Source organism: Arachis hypogaea, chromosome 14, assembly GCF_003086295.3.
Source record: "Arachis hypogaea cultivar Tifrunner chromosome 14, arahy.Tifrunner.gnm2.J5K5, whole genome shotgun sequence".
In the NCBI taxonomy this organism is placed as follows: domain Eukaryota; kingdom Viridiplantae; phylum Streptophyta; class Magnoliopsida; order Fabales; family Fabaceae; genus Arachis; species Arachis hypogaea.
The window spans coordinates 10,149,376-10,170,839 of record NC_092049.1 but is presented as its reverse complement, the minus strand read 5'-3'; the positions used below and the strand labels follow the sequence as shown (position 1 = coordinate 10,170,839).

Genomic DNA, 21,464 nt, shown 5'->3' with positions numbered 1-21,464 from the left:
GGATGATTGGCTCTCAATCTTTGCTTCTATGAAGCCACCAGAAGTGGAGTTGAGCGAGGATTCGATTGCTTGGATACTAACACTGAATGTGGTGTTTTCCATAAAGTCAGCTTGTTCTGCCCTTTTCTCCCCTGCCAGTACTGAGAATGCGAGCATTTTTACTCGGATATGGAAGTTGGAAGGCCTTCAAAGGCTTCGCAGTTTCTGCTGGTTAGTAGCCAATAATGCACTTCTTACGAATGAGGAGCGTGTTCGGCGAAACATACCTCAATCTGCTTTGTGCGGTGTTTGTGGTAACAACTCTGAATCTTTGCTCCAAGTCTTGCGTGATTGTCCAGTCGCATATAGAACATGGAAGAGCATTGATGACAGGTTGGATCCGGAGAATTTCTTCACCAAACCTCTTATTCCTTGGTTGATGGAGAACTTATCTTTCCAACTTCCTTTCAAAGGGGTTCTTTGGCCCCTCCTCTTTGCTAGTACCTTAAACTTCCTGTTGTTTCGAAGGAACACCTTTGTATTTAACAAGGATAGAGTTCCAGATGAAGGCAAGATTCATGAAATAGCCTGGTATATGGCACAGGACTATCACAGGGCTCAGTCTGAATCTATGCGATCTAGGAGAAGAGTGGGGACTTTTGCAGAGATGCTTATTACGTGGCAGTCACCTCCTCCTCCTTTTATCAAGCTGAATTCGGATGGCTCAGTTAGTAAGGATGACAGAGCGGCTTGTGGTGGTATCCTTAGAGATAGCAATGGTCAATTTTTGGCTTGTTATAGTGCGAATTTGGGTGCTTGCACTGTGACTACGGCAGAGCTTTAGGGCATACTCTTCGATCTTGAGCTAATCATTAACTTGGGACACTCCCATGCTAAAATTGAGGTTGATTCAGCGATAGCAGTGCATCTTTGTTCTCAGAATTTGAACAACCTACATTCGGTAGGAGCTCTTGTGTCAGCAATAAGGATCAGGTGCAACAGACTCAGTAACTGGACTCTTCATGAATTCAGGGAAGCAAATTCTTGTGCCGATAAATTGGCATCTTTTGGTTATAGTTTAAGTTATGGTTGTCATTTCTTTTTTTCATTGTCACCTTGTATTACCTTGCTTTTTTTTACTGATGCTGTAGGAACGGTTCACTCAAGAATAGTTTCTAGTTAGTTCTCCTTTTTGGGCTTTAGTCCCGTTGTTAATAATAATAAAAAAAATAATCACGAAAAAAAAACTATCATAGAAACAGTCACCCAAAAAAAAAATTCAAATACACGATGATCACGTTTTCTTAACTTTATTTTAAGATGTTGGAATAAATTTTCTCTAAATAGAAATGCTTTTATTTGGCATCGTGCATTTGTGCTACTGCTACCGAATCTCTCCACTGTTCAAATCAAAGGTTATAGTCATCCATCCACCACTTGCCAGATGTAATCACAGTACGAACACCACAACACGACACGAGCAGCGGGAGCCACCTTAGACCATCTCCAGCAGGGAACTCATCTCAGTTCCTATTTGTGGCCCACGTGTCATAAAAAGTAACTCCACATCAGCTTTTGCGTCATAAACAATAAATAGGAACTCAAAACATCTATCTCTTCTCCATTAGGAGGAACTAACTTTAGTCCCTGTTGTGGTCCCACTTAATTAATTAATTAAAATACTTAAAATTAATGTAATTTAATTTTTTTTCAATATTATTATTTAAATTTATAAATTTAAAAATAATTCACTATTAAAAGATATTAATATTAAATAAATTCATATATAATAATAATACACAATATAAAATTCGGGATAGAAGTAAACTTGGAAGATGATGAAGAAAAGAGTAGAGGAAAGTGTGAGAATAAAAGTGTATGTAAGTGATATATATAAAGTATTAAAATATTAATTTATTAATAATAACGGTAACATAATAATGGTTAGTTTCCAACTACTAATTTTGCAATGGCTAGTTTTACAACTACTAATTTTAATAATGTCATTAACATTTTAAATTTTAAAAATAAAAATAACCAACCCAACCAAAAATTATTTTTTAATGTAAATAAATTTAATTAATTATAATTTAATATAATAATATAAATAATATTTAATATTAATTATAATATAAATAATTAATATAAATTATTAATTAAATAAAAATTTAATTATTTAATCTAATTAATTATTAAAATTATTAATAAATTAATTATAATTTAATTATTTAATATAATTATTTAATTATTTTAAATTTTATATAATTATTTATTTTTATAATAACTTGCCACTTGACAAGTTATTATTGGTTTAGTTGAGGCCCTGTTCAGAGGGACTCTTCACATTGAATCCCGTGAAGGAACTTAGTTCTTCTCCCCCTTCAACGGTTCCTACTTGCTTTTGTCAGTAACAGGGCCTCAAAACTATGCCCATTGGAGTTGCTCTTAGATTCATGATGAATTGATGATAATCAACCATGCAAATTTGTCCGAGAAACATCAGAGGGTCGATAATTTTTTAATAGGAGAAAATATATGTTTTGTTCTTAAAGTTTGTAATTTTTTTTAAATTATTTCTAACGTTTATTTGTATTTAATTTTATTTTTAATATTTTTATTTGTGTCAAAAATAGTTATAAATGTTAATTTTATATAGAATATTAGAGATAAAATTAAAAATTTTTAAAATAATTTTGACACAAATAAAAAATATTAAAGACAACATTAAATGAATTGAAAATATTGAAAGAAAAAAAAATTAAATAAAATTAAATGCTAAAAATATTTTAAAAAATTCTAACCATTAAAGACAAAATGTATAATCTATTCTTTTTAATATTAGTTAATACTTTGAATTACTATTTTATTTTATACTATTGAAAAATAAAATTTAATATTTAATATTTAATATTTAGACTATTAAATAAAAATAATAACTTTTATTAGTCATCTATTAAATTTACATGTTTCACAAAAAAAAATATTATAAGGATGACAATATTAAAAAGAAAAGTTAAAATGTGTTCAAAAACAATGATAATGACATATTCCGTGCTCCAAATACTAGAAAATAATATATGACGGGGTAAAACCATCTCTATCAAGATGACATATCCTTTATTTTTGTTCTGTATTTGCAATAAGATCAATTAGAACAAATCACACACTCATATTCCGGAAATAAAGAAAGAACGAAATTCCACGGTCAAACTACCAAATTCAAAATGAACTGGGCTAGAAATAAAAAACCAAAATGGGTAAATTTACCCCTTTTATTTTAAAAAAGATATAAATAAAAAAGATAGTTAGTCGGTTCGTATGAATCTAATTCATATATATATATATATATATATATATATATATATATATATATATCATTTTTCTTTTTCTTTTGTTTTTATCATTATTAATCATTGATAATTACCAGATTATCTAACAATAATATTAGAGAAATAATAACTTAAAATAATTTATTTATTGTAAACCACTAAAAATATATTTGAATAATGTTATTACTGACAAAAATATACTCGAATTTTGTTATCGACAAAAATACCTTTAAATAATTTTAAAACGCAACAAAAAATGTCTAACATTAAATATGTATTCTCAAAAAATACTTTAGATATTGAATTTTGATGTGATTTTTTACAAGCATGATTAGAAAATGAGATATTTTTATCTTTAAAATTTGGTGATTTTTCGCTAAGTATTTTTTTATGATCTTTTGTCAACAACCAATAATACTTTTAAAAAATTACAAAAAATATATATACTTGGTGAAAAATTACCAAATTTTAAGAATAATGATATCTCATTTTCTAATCATGCTTGCAAAAAATCGCATCAAAATTCAATCTTTAAAGCATTTTTAAAAAAATACATATTTAATGTTAAAAATTTTTGTTACATTTTAAAATTATTTGAGGGTATTTTTATCAATAATAAAATTCGAATGTATTTTTATCAATAATAAATTATTCAAGTACATTTTTAGTAGTTTATTTTTTATTTAATTTAATATTTATAATTATATATAACATTTATTATTATATATTTATTACATTTAAAATACTTATTTATTTATTTTAATAATAATTAAAAATACAAAATAAAAAAATTAAATTTATTTAAACTAATTTTTATTGTCATCCAAATATTTTTTAACACCCAATCGGTTAACTTCAATCACAGGCTAAATTTAAAAATCACTATATGCAGGGCGGTGGTTATTAGGATCTACAATTCTATAAGCAATCTTAATAATAAAATCCAACTAGATATATAAAATCTATTATATATTATTAATTTTATAATTAAAATGTGTTATATGTCATTTTTTAATTATAACTAAAATTACATTTTTTCTTTAAAATTAATAAAGTCTTTTCTCCTCTCTCTCCTTTTTTCTATTTCTTATTTTTTCACCTACTCTAGCACTCTTATATATATCATTATTATAATTAATAATTATAAATTTAAAAATTAAAAGATATAACAATACAACATAACATTCTCTAATTATAATTAAAATTTAAATTAAAATATTAAAATTAAAATTAAAATATAATTATATTATATTATTAATTTAATAATCAAAATATGTTACATGACACTCTCTCATTAAAATTAAGAAGAAATATTTCTTTTTAAAACTAATAAAAAAATTTTATTCATTTTCTTATCTATCTCTCTTTCATTCTCTATTTCTCTCTACTCTTCTCACTCTATATATAACTTATAACTTATATTTATATTAATAATTTAACAAACTAAAATATGTCACAAAATATTTTTTATTACAATTAAAATAAAATCTCTCTTTTTAAAATTAACAAACTCTCTCTTTCTTTCTCTTTCTCTTCTTCTTTATCTTTCTCTCTCATTTTCTATCTCTCTCTACATTTCTATTCTATCAAAAATAAAATTAATAAAATAAAATAATTAAAATAAATTCATAAAATTATAAAAAATATATTAAATTTATATTTAAATATAATTAAAAATATCTCATAATATTATTTTACATAAAAAATATATTATTATTATTATTATTATTATTATATACATACTTTTTTAGTTTTTATATTTAGTTTCAAATTTTCACTACTTATATCTTTCTAATTTATATTTTCACTTCTCTTCCTTCAAATATTTATTACATATAATTTAAAGAGAATACTAATGTTGTGATTAATAATTAGAATCAAGATTTAATTGTTTCAAAAAAATTAATTTTGAATTAATTTTATAACTATCAATATAAATTTTTTTAATACTAAAATCTAACTATATTTTAATATATATAAAGAGAAAAAATATATTTTAAATAATAGGAATAAAAATTAATTATTTTTATTTGTACAATAGAATTAACACCTAATCAAATATAAAAGTGTAAACATTAAATTCTTTCAGGATTTAGATAATGAATGTTAAAATTAAATTTTAGTGAAAAATTAATCTCTTTCACATGAAAATAATAACTAAAAAATTATTATTTGATATTTTTTTATCTACAAAGATCCTATTTTTTTAACTGACTGAAACTTTTGTCTCCTACAATCTTTTTACAAAGTTAGTTTGATTTTATAAATTTTTTCTGTCAAAACCTATAATATCAAGATAAAGCAACATAATTTTAAAGAATTTATGTTCTCGTAATATTATTACGGCCAAAAATACTAGTCATAATAAAAAAAAACTCCTCTTTTAAGAGAAGCTCCTCTATTCCGCTCTTTGCTAGGGATGACAACAGGTTTCCATAGGGACGTGGCTTCGCCCCCACCGCTCATAATCTGTCCCCGCCCTCGCGATGGATAATGGAGACCCCATATCCGTCAGGAATCGAGGTCTCCATGGATATCCGTGAATTTAAAAAAAAAAGAAAAAAAATTTCACCAAAAACAAATTTAGAATTCAACTTAACTATAATACAAATTCAACTCTAAATCCTATTATATTCTCGTCACACAGAGTTTTTGAAATTTCTTTCCATATGCAATGAATTCAAACTACTCATTGTCATCTATTTTTAATTTTTAGATCCAAATTTTTTACACTGAACTCTAGCCTCTCCAACACTGTATTCAATGACCACTGTAACATTCAAATCTATCACAGATCTAATCATTTCAATAACAGACATCAAAACATGGACAAATTTGGAGACATTTTTTCAAACAGAAGCAAATTAAATTAACAAGCAAATTTGGGGACATTTTTTCATCACAAGAAAGAATTTTCAGTATTACAACATTAACAACAACTAATATAAAATTTACAGAAATCACAGCAAATTACATTAATCATAGAAATAACAATAATGCTATAATAATTAAAATAACAGAAATCACAGAGATGGAGTTACCAAAAGGAAGAGGCCGATAGCGGCGATGAAAAACGACGAAGATGCACGACGCACTCTGGAACGACGAAGACGGCAATGCTCTCTGACGCGACGAAGATAACGACGCTCTTTGACACAGCGAAGACGACGACACTCTCTGACGCGATGACGTTCTCCTCGACTAAATAAGGCGCGCGATATGACATTCTCCTTGGGCAAGTTTACTCCGATACGCGACAACTACTGCGGTGACCTTGAGAGTGAGAAGGAAAGCAGTAGTAAGGGGAAGTATGGCGGTGAGGAGGGAGGAGGGTGGCGGACAACGCTGAGAGGAGAGGTGGATTGGAGAGAAGAGAGGGAGTCTGCTGATTGCTGAACTAGGAAGAAGAGAGGAAATTATGGCTAGAGTTATATATAGAGGGTGATTGAATCACACACACAGACACACACATATATATATCAAGAATATTTAAGGCATTTATTATAATAGGTATTATACGGTCTCTATAGGGCAGGGACCTCTATCTTCATCTCCGCCCCCTTTATTATATGGGTCTCCATCCCCGTTCTCCATGAAAAAAATTGATCCCTAAATCTATTTTCCAATAAATAAATTTTTGCGGATATCCGTCCTGTCGAAAAAAATTGCCATTCCTATACCTTGTCAAAGGGAGTAATAGCTAGTCAAATTCAAGTTTGACTAAACACGAAATTAAAAAGAGTAGTGTTGGAATTTTTTATTCAAATGAATATAAAATAATTTAATTCAAAAAATATGCATATATAAAAAGTTAGACGAAAATCCACATGATCCAAATTGCTCCATTTGAAATAGATTTTATCACCATTTTACATGAATTATTCGTAAAATGACACATTAATTATAATATTGTAAATTAGTCAGATACCCACAAATTATTTTAGTATGCGAGTTATTTTCATAGTGTAAGATCAAATTGAATTCAATAACTTTAGTTCAATATATAATATGAGGTAGTCATTAAATTATCATCACATCTTGAGCAGAAAAAAATTTTTTGACGAAACAAAAGTTATTAAATTCAATTTAATCTCACACTATAAAAATGATCTACATACTAAAATTATTTTGTGGGCATTAGATCTAACCAATTCTTATGTGCTATAACCTATAATTGATATGCCATTTTGTGAATGGCCAGATAAAATGATGATAAAATTCATTTTATATGCACTTGCAATTTGGACCATGCGAATTTTCGTTCAGTTTTCTATATATGATGTTCTTAGAATTAAACTAATTTTTATATTTATTTCAATAAAAAAGCCGTAGTGTTGTTTTGGAAATAATACTTGGAGCAGAGCAATTATTTCTCTGTTTTGCATTATCACATCGAGAAAAAAAAATTTAAACAAAACATATATAATTAATTAGTCTTTTGAAACTAACTGGTGAAATTGACTCCGAACATCATTACATTAACGCGACTCAAAATATTATTACAAGGAGCAAACAAACTCACATAACAAAAAAAAGTCACAGACACTCATCACAAAGCTATAGTAGTTAATTAGCCTCGGGCACATAGCATAAAATGTGCACACAAAGATTCTTTATTCTTGGATCCTAATAACTCACTAAATCTAAGATGAACTAACCATACCATCTTCTGAATTGTAGAGACCCAGACCCAACTCAATAGATTGTGTGTTAACAAAGTTACATTGCTTTCGAATTTCGCCTTTGTTACCGGTTATGACACCAATGTTACCCATCTTGATCATAGAAGCCTTGAAGGCCTCAAAGAAAGCATTCTCGTCACTACTGAACTTGTTCACAATGCTAACGGTTTCGGCACCGGGCGTGGAGAACAATTCTTGATCACTCTGGAGCAATCCCTTGCGGATCTGCAGATTGGAGTAGTAGTTCTTGTCGAATTTGTCAGGTGTGCTTGAATCCAAATTTGTGAGGGCATTTCCGGGTCCATTTTTAGGGCATATTGATCTCAATTGTTGTAAGTAAGTTGTGTTTAGATTCGGATCAGGTTGTGCACTGTTGCTAAAGTTGTACAATCGATCAGTTATAAATTGACACCGAGCTCTTCCAATTGTATGAGCACCTAAATAACAAAGAAACACGACAGGTTAAGGACTAATTCGTCGCGGATCTGAACTCCATTTAAGGGTTTGTCGCTGGCCAATGGGTTGCTGCATGCACAAGGCGAGATTCGAACCCCCAACACTTGTTTAAGCGGACGAGTGAGCTGACCACTCGACCAACCCAAGTTGGTTAGACATATGTATAGTTATATCTCTAATAAATTTTAGTAATAATAATATCTAATTATATTATAGGCAAAAATAACCTTTAAAGATATGAATAATAAATAAACCCTTAAATAATTTGAAAACACTACAAAAATAATCAATAAGTATGATTTTTGTTTTGTTATAAGTGAATGATTGTAATGTTTGATACCTGAGAGTGCAACTAGGTCAGTAACATCGAGGCCTTGTCTGTTGAAGAATGTTTTAAGTGTTGTGAGGTCGAATGAAGGACCTGGAAGGTTCAAACCAGCAAGGGTTTTATTTGCTGTTGTACTATCCCTTCTCCCTAATGGAACTTTCCAATCAGGACCTTGACCCTGTAAACGTTAACACAATTCAAATAAATGCTTTGTGGAAAATATGTAATTATATTGTACCATTTATTTTAGTTAGGGGCATACCAATACAGATGAGATTTCAGCTGCAAGAGCAAGAATATCAGCACATGAAACTACTCCAGGACAAGCTTTTTCCACCTCTGTTTTGATCTTGTTCACAACATCCAAGCCCCTAATTGAATTGCTATTGGGAGGTGCACTTTGCTCGCTTGCTATGGTTTTTGTGTCGTTCAACAAAATTGATGCGTCACATCCCTGCACATACATATACATACATGGTCACTACTCACTAGCTAGTAATAAACTTTCTTTGTACGATTTTAACTTGTTTTCTTGTATAAAGATAAGAAGATGATTGGTATTTTTATGTTTTTAAAAATATTTTGTTGATTTACATCTTATTTATTATCCCAAATTGAGTATAAACTCTGTTTAATTAGATCTCATTTTTATAGTAAATATATGTAATAATATTAATGTTATGAAAAAAATAAATTAAGGTGATCTATTAGATATAAGGTCGGTTAGAATTAGGGGTGGTAATATGTATCCTACCCGCGGGTACCCAACCCGACCCCACCCGGTCGGGTAGGGTTGCCAACCCGATCCGCAGCGGGTAGGGTAGGGTGCGGGTAGGGTTTTCGTGCGGGTCGGGTAGGGTGCGGGTTGAGCCTCAACCCTACCCGACCAACCCGCACCCTATATATGTATATGTTATATACTTATATAAAAATATATTTTAAGTAGATGTTGAACTAAAGACTTCTCACTAAATACAAAATATCCTTAGTCATTAAAAGAAGATCATTAATTAATAATTTAATAAACTTTTTTTACATAAAAGTCAGTTCTATTTTAAATTGTCATCAAGCTATATAATAACGTTGCATTTTTTTGTAACCTGCGGTAGGGTCGGGTACCCGCGGATTAAGAGCGGGTAGGGTTAGGGTTGAGATATTCTCAACCCGCGGGTAGGGTAGGGTTGAGTTTATATAAAAATCTCAACCCGCGGGTAGGGTTAGGGTTGACTCTAAACCCTACCCTACCCATTGCTACCCCTAGTTAGAATTTCAAATAATATATTTTTATGTTGTTGGATTCTAATACGACAATATTATGGTAGTTACGATAATTATGCAAGTGTTATTAAAATTAAAGTTATATTTTTTTTATATTTTGGTAACAATTTTTTTAAACAAAACTTTTTAAAAAGCGTTGTTTAATAATAAAAAATGTTATTTTAATTTTAGTAACACTTTTTGAAACACTTATGATCGTTGTAATTATCATAACATAATTATATTAAAATAATTTTTTATATTATTTAAATTGGTCATAAATTCTTATGAGTTTAATAGAATCTGTTAAATTTATTACGAGAACAATTAAAGTCCAATTTTGGTAAACAACTTAATTAAGTTCTTTTTGACAAAATAACTTAAATAATAAATGACTATATTAAAAGTAGCTTATAAATAAGTTATTTTGTGTTTGGGTATTTAGTTTTAAAAGTGTTTATTTTATAAAAATGTGATAAAAAGTAGTAGTATTATAAAAGAAGTCATTTTTTTAATTTCTCTATAAGTTTCTAAATAACTTCTTAGAAAAGCTACAATTTGGTTTTAAAAATTGTACCAGACATTAATATTACTACTTTTAATAAGTCAAAAATTAGAAAAAAATTACTTTTAAAACTTCTCAAACAAAAAGTCTCTTATCAAATTTAGTTATAAATGGTACTATTAAAAAAAATTTTATTATTCAAATATATAAGTTCTTATACTAGGGTTGATGTGTTTTATTTTTCTAATAGTCAGAAGTTTAGACGTATTTAATTTTTAGCTGAAAACTGATATTTTTAAGAAAAATGAGTAGTAACTTTTTTGTAATTTTTGAATTTTAATACAAAATACAAAAGTAGATAATAATTTTTGTGAATATTCCTTTTCAGTTCTTCTAATTGTTAACTGAACCCAATTTTTTCCCCTCCCTGATTGGGTGAAATGAAAGGAAACCATATTATCTGTGACTCTGTAGTCTGTTCAACTGGGATCCAGTGGTCCCACCATGCACAGTAATAGTATGGTTAGTGGGGACAAAGATCTTAGCAGTTTCCAAAAGAGTAAGAACTAAGAACTAAGAACTAAGAAAGATCGATTTGATGATCTATATGCACTATATTATATGTACCATAAAGCAGAGAGAGCCACCTTAATTATATTTTTGACTATCAACATGAATTAAACTTGTATTATGTGTATATATATGAATAAAACTTTGATTCAAGTTAATAATAAAGACTTAGGATATAGTAAATGAAAGAAGTAGCATAGTGATGAGTATGATACTTGAACAAAGCAGTCATGGAAGTGAAGCCTAATGAGGCTACCAAGCATGCGAGGATCTGTTTTGGAAACATTCCTTATGACTTCACGAACAATGGAATGAACATTCGGACAGGTGTTCTTGTAAAATGACGGATCTAGCCCTGATGCTTGTGCATCTGTCGACATTGGTAACTCTCCAACAATCACTACTAACACCACTGCACACCACACCTTCACACCAAATGAACTCATCTTTTTTTATTTTGTTTCTAAGTGTGTATGAATGGAAGTATGTGTTTGTGTTGTGCTGGCGATAGATTGTGATTTTTGAGCCTCTATTTATAGTGCAGCCAGTAGGTATAAGAAAAATACAACTTCAACGTTCTTAATTCAAGTTATACTAGAGGTCTCCCTTCTTTGAAATATTGTTTTAAGAGTAAAGTTTTAAGTGATAATTATGTCTCTAATAATTTTGACTTTAGATTAATTAACTTTTAAAAAAAAGTTATCAAATAGATTTTTAATAATGATAGTAAATAATAGACATGTTATCTCTTTGTAAAAGTAAGGACTAATATATTACTAAAGACAAAATAATGGGAAGTGGGAAGCATATTTGGATATGGGCAGTGCATGTTGTAAATAAGTGGAACCCCATAGAAAGCAAGCCCGCCATTGTTGAATGCTCATGCTCATTTTCATTCATCAATTTCTCTCTTTAGTGAAATCAAATTTTTTATTTTATTTTATTGTTACTTACTACCAAATAAAGTGGCCCTACCAGATCCGACACGTGGGCGGCACGACCGCGCATTCGTATTAACAACTACTCCTATGTAAATTTCCGTATCTTAATTATTACCACAAGGACAATTATGGAGCCCAATATATTTTAAAGGATATGATTAAATTTTATAATTACGTTATATGTATATTAAAATTAATTATAAAAAGTTAGATATTAATATAAAATATATAATATATATTAAAAATAAATTAAATAATATATATTTATAAATAAATATAAGATGCTAAATTTAATAGTTACTTATAATATATAAATAATATATTATTGTAAATTTGACGATATTGCAATTGATTTTTAAATTTGAAAAAAAGAGTTTATATGTTGAACTTTTCATAAATAAGTCACTATAAATATTAAAAAATATTATTTATATATTAAAATTAATTATTAAAATTAATTATTATGTATTTATATATAATTTAACTTATTTTTAGTGTGTATTTTATATTTTTATATATAATTTATATTAATAATTAATTTTAATATACAATTAGTATATGGATAGTAAATATTCAAAAGTAACTCTGCTAAAGAGATTCTAGCACGAAGTTGTGACTTCGGGAACAATAATGACATGCATTGTCCATAGACGTCTTTTCAATTTTCTAACAGAGATTTTTATTTATTTTTTTTAGCATGGAAAGCTTTTTTAAAAGGTTTTTTGTTTTTTTAAAATTATTTTTCTTAAAGTGATAACAATTATTAATGAACCCATGAAATATTTATAATCTTAAAGCGCTATAGACTTCTCTGGTATACACATACATGCATAGTCATTACTGGCTCCTTTAAATATTTCTTGGAGAAAAAATGAGGAAGGTGGCTTTATTTTCGTCAGAACCGATAATATAATAATACTTCCAACTCATCCAGACTCAGGAAAAGGATTTTTCAATTACTTCTTTTGTTTACTTTTATCCACTTTTCAAAAGGATGTTTAAAATTCAGCTCAAGTCCGAATATATATATATATATATATATATATATATATATATATATTGTGAATTTTAATATGTGTATCAGTGTATGTTTACGGTGGCTATAATAATTATAAAATAATATTAAAATTAAATTTATATTTTTTATACTTTGGTAATTAAAAAAAATTTAGTGATACTTTTTAATAAAAAAATGTTACTAAATGAAAATTTTTAATAATTTAGAGAATGAAAGTTAAATCTATAATTTTTTTTATATTTGTATATTTTTATTTTAAATTGAACTTAAGTTAATATTGTTGTCGAATCTGCAATGTTAAGAGATAATTTTATTTTGTCTCTTTATGATTGATCAACAACAAATTAAACTAGTTACTTTTGAATACATTGAGTTGTTATGAAATTTACAATATTGATTGTGCAGGAGATAATTTTTTTTTGTCTCTTATCAAATAAAAACAGAAACTGAACAGAGAAGAATAAACAACACAGTTATATATTCTGATTCAACCATCATATGCAATGCGACTTATATCCAATCTACATCATATTTGTGGTGAAATTTTCACTATCTTTTTAAAAATTTACAAACACCAATTCCCATTTACTAAGAAATCAACCTATTCCTATCACGATCAAACCAAGCTTCTACCCAAACTTGATTTGTCTAAATTCACTCCTAGACTTTCAACCACAACCGTGTTCCAAACTATCTATTTAGGTTGTAATACTGTGGGAGAAAATCTCCAATTACCTGTCATAACTTTCTTAGATAGGAACTTTCCAACGCCTAAAAAACGGTCGCCAGAAGTAGTCTACCTCAATTCGGATTTCGAGGTAGAGGAGAACAAGCCCAACAGCCTTAGCCAAGAATTAGGAGAGGAGGAGGACCCAATGAAAGAAGAATTAATCTTTTTGTGGAAGCCCAAAAATGAAGTACATACCCTATTCTTCAGTTTCGGCGCCACGTCAGACTCTATTTCATCTCACACAGCAAAAAAGAGTCTTTATTCTACGAAAAAGTGTCGAAGAAGGATTACTGATACCCATATTCATGAAGTACTAAAGGATTCCAATAGAGAATGAGGTATGATACAAGGAAGGGAGTTTTTTCGACAATGTTATGTTTTTTTCATAATTATTTCTTTTTGGCATTTTCTTTGTTGATTGAGTGCTAGAAATAATATAATACTTCTGAAATCTTTCGCTTTTTGTTTTATTTCATTTGATGGAATATGCTTATATGTTTTTTTTTTCTTTTGAAAATGTCAAATATTTTTATTCAAGTATGCTTGCGTATTCATCTCTTTTTTGGTCTAACGCTTGAGGGATTTTTCCTTCTCAAATAAGTGATATCCTATCCAACAGTCTCTCGATGATATGTTTGATTTTTAAGGTGTTATATACTATAATTGTGGTAAAATCTTTACTATTATTTTAAAGATTTATATACATCAATTTTCAAGGATTCAACCTAATCCTATCATGGACAAACCAAGTTTCTACCCAAATTTGATTTGACTAAATTCACTTCTAAGCTTTCGACTACTAAGTGCTCATCCAACTTAGTAAGGAATCCTCTAAAGATCATGAATACAAAATAAAAATACATACAAAAGAGATCGAAATAATTTTTGATTTCTTTATAAGATTACTCTCTTTGTCTTTTTTCTCAATGGCTTTTACTTAGGGGTGGCAAAGCCCCCTGCCCCATCTAGACCCGTACCATAAATGGAGCGGATCAGCCCCCGCTTTATGGCGGATTGTCGGGCCGGCGGGCTAGCTCGCTTGATTATTTTTTTTTGAAAAATAAAATTCATTAAAATTAATCAAAAAATAATAATTAAAAAATTAAATACAAATAAAAAATAGTTAAATTATAATATAAAATTTTTTATTATCTTTTTTTTACTTTTAAATTTAATAAAATTGTTCAAAATAATATTTATCGATAGAACCATCTTTATTTTAAAAAATAAGTCACATAATTTAAGCATATATACGAAATTATAAAATAAAATAAATAAAGTTAATAACTAAAAGAAGAATAAAAAAAATAAAAAAAGTGTTTGAAAATTATATAACAATTAATTTTATAGTAGTAATCACTCTTTTATTATAAAAATTATTAACCCGGCGGGCCGGCCCGCCAAAACCCGCAAATTTGGTAGTGCGGGTTTGGCAAATTTTTTTAATTTGGTGGATTCAAAAATCTAGTCCGACCCGCCATTTTAGCGGGTTCAGTGGGTCGTCCCGACAGATTCCACTCGTTTTGTCACCCCTACTTTTACTAATATTTTACATATTTGTCTTTTTTCATTGATTGAAAAACAAAGAAGGATAAAACTGAAAAATAAAAAATTCAATGTAAAATCATAAAATAGAAGAAGATTTAGTTAGAAAGTTATGAAGATCCAAATAGTGTGCTAACTCTCATTTTTTTATTTTTGATTGTTTACACTTTTATGCAAGAGTAGAATTTCTAAAATTTGAGTTTTGTTGAACACCTTTGATTTTGTTTTTCTTCTCTATAAATCAAATCAGAGATGTAAAAAAAAATGGAATATCAGTAGTGATTTTATGGATAATAAAGTTAGCTTAAATCCTTACTTATCTGTTTTTCTTTCTTCTTCTTTTTTTTTTTTGTTACTTCAAAAATCTGAACTATTGCTCTATTTTTTTATTCCAAGTTTTAATCGTGACTTTCGATTTACAATAGAAATAAACAACTATTTTTTTCATCTTACTCGAAATTGTAAGGAAGATGATAACTTCAACAAGATATAGTGGTTGCACAAATATGATAACTTTTTTGTTTCTCTGAACTAAATTTGATCTGGATTTTTTTTCGGCTCTAATTTTTTATTTTTTTATTTTTTTTTCTTTTAACGCATGAATTTGGTGATCTACTTTTTTTATTTTGCTTAAATTCAATTTAAACATAATTTTTTGTTTGTAAATATCTTTTTTATTTTTAATTTAAGATTAGTCATGGGGTTATACCGTTATAGTCAGATAAAAAATATGATTGTTTGGTTAGAGAGTTAAACACCTTGGTTTTAAATAAGAGAAGCGAATAAGTGTTGTCAAAGGAGTTTTGAACCTGTTTTAAATATTTTATTTTTTTGTACAATAAATATATATATCATACATATTTTGGACTTTGAACACAAATTACTAATATTTATTATCATCAAATTAGTGTTTTTATTTTAAAATTCAACACTAAATAATAAAAAATATTATTTTAATTTTAATAATATCTTTTAAAATATTATAATCATTGTAGTTATAGTAACATAAACATGCTAGAATATATATATATATATAATCACTAAGGGTTTTTTAGAGGCCTCACTTTAATAAAAGAAAAGTTAAATGTATTTTATAAACTTAATCCATTGATCACTTATTTCATTCTCTATTGTTTTTTTAGTAATTCTTACATACACTCGTTTATATATATATATATATATCATTTATTACAAAAATTTTAGTCAATAGAAAGAGTTATATGATTGTTTATATATGTAATACAAGAATTTTTTTTGTTTTTGAGAGTCAGTGTAAAATTTGTATAATTTTTTATTTGTTTTACAATGAGTATTTTTCTTTATAGATACAAGAATTAAATTTTAAATTTATAGTTATACAAATTTTGATATCATGTCTATAAATTATTTATCTCAAAAAGGTTAAACAAATAAAAATAAATAAATAAAAACTTATTTTTTATCTACAGTTAATTACCTTTGTGTGAATTTATTAATAGTTAAAAATTATTAGATAATTTAATATATTTAATTAAATTATTTTTTTAATAATTTTTAATTATCAATTTTATATGAAGGCATGCGAATTTTTATATAAACAAATTATGTAGTTATTTATTTAAAAAGAATATATCATTTTATTTTTCTTATGAAAGAAAAATGTTATCATGGAAAAGATCAACGACATTTTTTAAATACAGATAAAAAAACATTATATCTAAATCTAAACGAAGACATAAATAATCTCTATGTTAAATGATATGTTAAAAATGAGTTTATATTTTAATTACAATGAATCTTAATAAATAGAAACAGATATGAGTCTAAATCTTTTTAATTCTTTAATCTACACAAAAAATACGACAATAATGTAAAATATCTTTTCCTCTTTTCGATTAAATCTGTCCATTTTTCGTTTAGACCTAAAAAATTTTCATGAAAGAAACACTTCCCTTGCTTGATGCACCTTTTTCTTCTCAAATCTTAAGGATTTATACCATCATATTCAAATCAATTATAACAAAAACATAAAATATCACAACAGAAATACAAACACCATAAAAAGAGAGAAATACACTATAAAAAAAGTTTTTAAATCTGAAACAACTAAATAGAAAAAAAAAGCAAATATATATATATATATATATATATATATATATATATAATATTTTAATGCACTATCAATATAAAATCGTTTTATAAGTGTATCTAATTACATAACGTTACATTAACAAAAATAATTATCTTTTATATTGATTACGTAAATGAACATCTAAAAAAATAATTATGATTATATGACTATATAAAACATTTTATTATGTCAATAGTATATATACTTTATTAAGAGATAAGCTTAATTATTCACCACTAATATATATACTGGACTTCCGGCGAGGCAGTAATAATAACTTTAATATCTACATACGTACTACTGACTTTAGTATTTGTTTGGACACCACTAAATTAATAATTTTTTTAATAAAAAATATATTTTTTATTTTTTAGTGTGTTTGATAAATTTTTAATAATCAAAATAAAAATATTAAAAAAATATTTTTTTTGAGAAATTATAATTTATATTTTTTTAAAAAACATAATAAATTAACAAAATAGTATTTTTATTTTATTTTATCTAAATATAATTAAAAAATAAAAAAAATTTATATAAAATATTTAAACATAAAATTATTTTTATTTTTAAACAAATTTTTAAAAAAAATATTATTAATAAATTTTTTTTTTTGAGAATGAACCCAAACACATCCTTAATATATATAAGACAACCAAGGGTGGTTAGGACCTCTAAAATTTCAGGCAATCTACCTAATTAAATAAATTGAGTGAATCCTTTATCTATATACACAAAACAGAAACTTGTTACGTGCATGTGCATTTTTATGTTTATGTAAACCGTGGGAGCCAACCACAGTTTCAATTTAATACATAAACCGTGGCTAGTAGGCACGGTTTACTTGTGAATGGAATTCTTCATAAACCGTGGCAAGCTACCATGGTTTACTAAGGGAGGCAAATGCACATAAAACGTTGTAAGCAGCAACGATTTATGAAGGAGTTTGAGTAGGTATAAACCTTTATTAGCTGCAACGGTTTATGAGGGAAGAAATTCTATATATATGTGAGTGAGATTCAAGATGGTGAAGAGATTATTGTCACAATGGCTAGTGAGGAAGAGAGTTTTCTTGTCTTAGTGCATTGCTCTGGGAAAATCCAAAAAAGCAAAAAATATGGTGTGAAGTTCACTGACAGAGAACCACTGAGTGTTTTCATCAATTCATCAAGCACTTTGTCAGATTTGAAGAACAGCATCTTGCAGAAGCTTGGGGTATTTGGTAGCAAGTGAGTAAAGAAGCTATTCTACAAGATTCCCATCGCAGTTGTCTCGACCGATGTTAAGTATGATACCTTTGTGCTAGCGGCTGATGAAGATATTAGGGTTCTGTTTCATTGTGTTAGGAATTTTTCGGAGGTCAGAATACACGAGTTGTTCGCAAAGTTGGAGGTTGGTGTCGATAGTTCTAGGGCATCAGCTCTAGTTCATAGCTCGACTGCCGCGGGAGGTGCGTCTAGTTCGATGCCTGTGGTCAGACCATCTATTCCGCTGGTCGCATCCCCTTCATTCGCGGCTGAGTTAGATCGAATGGAGGTTGTCGGTTCTGTACCTTTGGAGAATCCAGGGGTCTATGAGCAGGCATATGAGGTGGGCACCGGTGGTGGCTTGATTCATGATGTGGAAGGCTTTGGAGAACCGGATCGAGTAGAGAATGCAATGTGTGACGACGACTCTGACCAGGAGCCTGTAGATATCGTTGGGGACAGCGATGATGACACAGGTGCCAATCCACATACACAGCATGGGCATTCAAGTTCTGGCACTCAACAGTACCCTCCACACTTCTCCACTCTTAACTTGGAGGCTCTGGGTCAACAGGCGGACGGTGGTCCTACAGTTGGCGGCTCTTCTACAGAATTTCAGATTGGGTAATCATTCCAGAATAAAGATGAGGCTGTCTTGAGTGTGAAGGACTATAGCATCCGTCGAGGTGTTCAGTACAGAGTCATCGAATCAGATCATCCGAAGTATCATGAAAAATGCAAGGAGTTCGGAAAGGGTTGTAGTTGGTTGATTCGCGTAGCGCTGCGTGCACAAAAGGGCACTTGGGAGGTTAGGAGGTACAACGGGTCACACACTTGCTTGGCAACCTCCATTTCCAGTGATCACCGTCAGCTGGATTACCACGTTATCTGTGCGAGGATTCTTCCCTTGGTTAGGGCAGATGCTGCGGTTACGGTAAAGGTCTTGCAACAAGCTACAGAAGCCGATTATGGTTTCAGGCCTAGTTACAGGAAGGTTTGGATGGCCAAACAGAAGGCAGTGGCACAAATCTATGGAGACTGGGAAGATTCGTACGTGGAGTTGCCACGTTGGATGCTAGGGGTACAGTCGACCATGCCCGGGACAGTTACTGTGTTGAAGACTTCTCCTGTTCGACTTGGGGGTGCGGTTGATGAGTCAACCGTGTACTTTCATCGACTTTTTTGGACATTTCCAAGCGGAAACCCGAATCCATCAAGCCCACTAGGCCTCAAAGTGGGAAACCTCCAGAAAATTCAAGACTGTAGAAGTTGTAGTGGCCCAGCCAAGTTAACAACGTTTTTGTTTGTCCCACGACAAAGACATCTATACAACCAGGCCAGTGCCGCCGAGCCCCAGCTATATCTGCCCAACTTGTCCAACGATGCCAAATAAGGCAACCAGCGAAGGTGGACCCAGTTTGCGTTCTTGTCCTCAAACAGCTGAGAGGACAACAACATCAGAATATAAGCACGCACGTATATACACACGGTCTCCTCACTAGCATCTGCTGGGAGAACCCGGAACCTCTCATGAAACCATGTGTAGCACACTGTCATCTGCTTGACTTTACTCTGCGGAGGTAACTTCCCAAACAACTCACGAAACCACACCCATGCCGGTCTTCCGTTTTCCATCAGATTCTCAAACTCAGTCAGGCACCCACTGACGGGCTCCCCATCGATCGGCAAACCCAGCTGATATGCCACATCTTGCAAAGTGATAGTGCACTCCCCAAATGGCATATGAAAGGTGTGGGTCTCAGGACGCCACCGCTCAATAAATGCGCTAAATAGAGGCTCATCAACCCAGAACCAGTGACTGTTCAGCCTAGCCTAATGATACAAGCCGGCGGTCTCCAGATACGGTATAATCCGGTCGTGTAAAGGCATATTCTGCTGTCTCCTAATGCCGCTAATAACCCTAGTAGGCTGCAAAATGTGGGTAACAAAATCCCTTAACATACGACTAATACTAATAACATCAACATACCGACTTTGGTTTTCTATTTCCTCTAATAAATAGTAATAACAACAACGAAATAATAGGAATAACAACAATACCAACAGGAATAATTCTACTGACAATAACAATAATTATAATGCTAACACCTCCCAATTCTAGTACAAAATAAAAGTAATAATAATAAGAGATAAGTATTATTTTGGTCCCTAATGTTGAGGGTCAGAATCGAAACCATCCCTAACGTAATTTTGGATTTAAAATCATCCTTAACGTATTTTTTTGTATTAAAATCGTCCTTTTTAATAAAATTTTTAATTTTATTCCTAAAATACCCCTACTTTAATAAAAAAATTATATATTTTTTTTAAAAAAGAAAAGAACGCGTTGGGGGGAGGGGAGGGAGAGGGAAAGGGAGGAGGGGGAAGGGGAAGGGGAAGGGGGGAGGGGACGGCACCGGCGAGGCTTAGAGCTGCCGTCGCCGTCGCCGGAAGAAAGAAGAAAGGAGAGGGGCTGCGACGGGGGAGAAGAGAAGAGAGGAAAGAGAGAGGGAGCGCCAGTGGAGGGGAGGACCGTTCATGCATGCTTCTACCGCCGTGGAGTGCGTCGCCGGGAAGAGGAGCCCGACACGAGGAGGGCAGCGTGCGAAGGAGAGAGAGAGAGGGATCCGAGGCTGAGCTGGTCTGCTCACGCTCCGTCGCCGTTCCGCGGGTGATGGGTGGCCGAGGAGAGAGAGGGATCCGAGGGTGGAGTGCGTCGCCGGTCCTTGCACGCTCCGTCGCCGCCGCTGGTGATGGGTGGTCAAGCGCC

At 30.1% G+C, this 21,464-nt stretch overlaps 1 protein-coding gene across 1 annotated transcript; it reads right to left on the bottom strand.

Annotated features, from left to right (window-relative positions):
• Positions 1-7,714: 7,714 nt before the first annotated feature.
• LOC112741450 (peroxidase A2) lies at positions 7,715-11,714 on the bottom strand. Its single transcript, XM_025790448.3, has 4 exons — positions 11,322-11,714; positions 9,037-9,228; positions 8,787-8,952; positions 7,715-8,427 (listed from the first exon to the last, which is right to left on the bottom strand). Exons 1-4 carry the CDS (start codon positions 11,550-11,552, stop codon positions 7,952-7,954), a joined length of 1,065 nt encoding a protein of 354 aa, XP_025646233.1. The 5' UTR covers positions 11,553-11,714; the 3' UTR covers positions 7,715-7,951.
• Between the last annotated feature and the right edge of the window lie 9,750 nt (positions 11,715-21,464).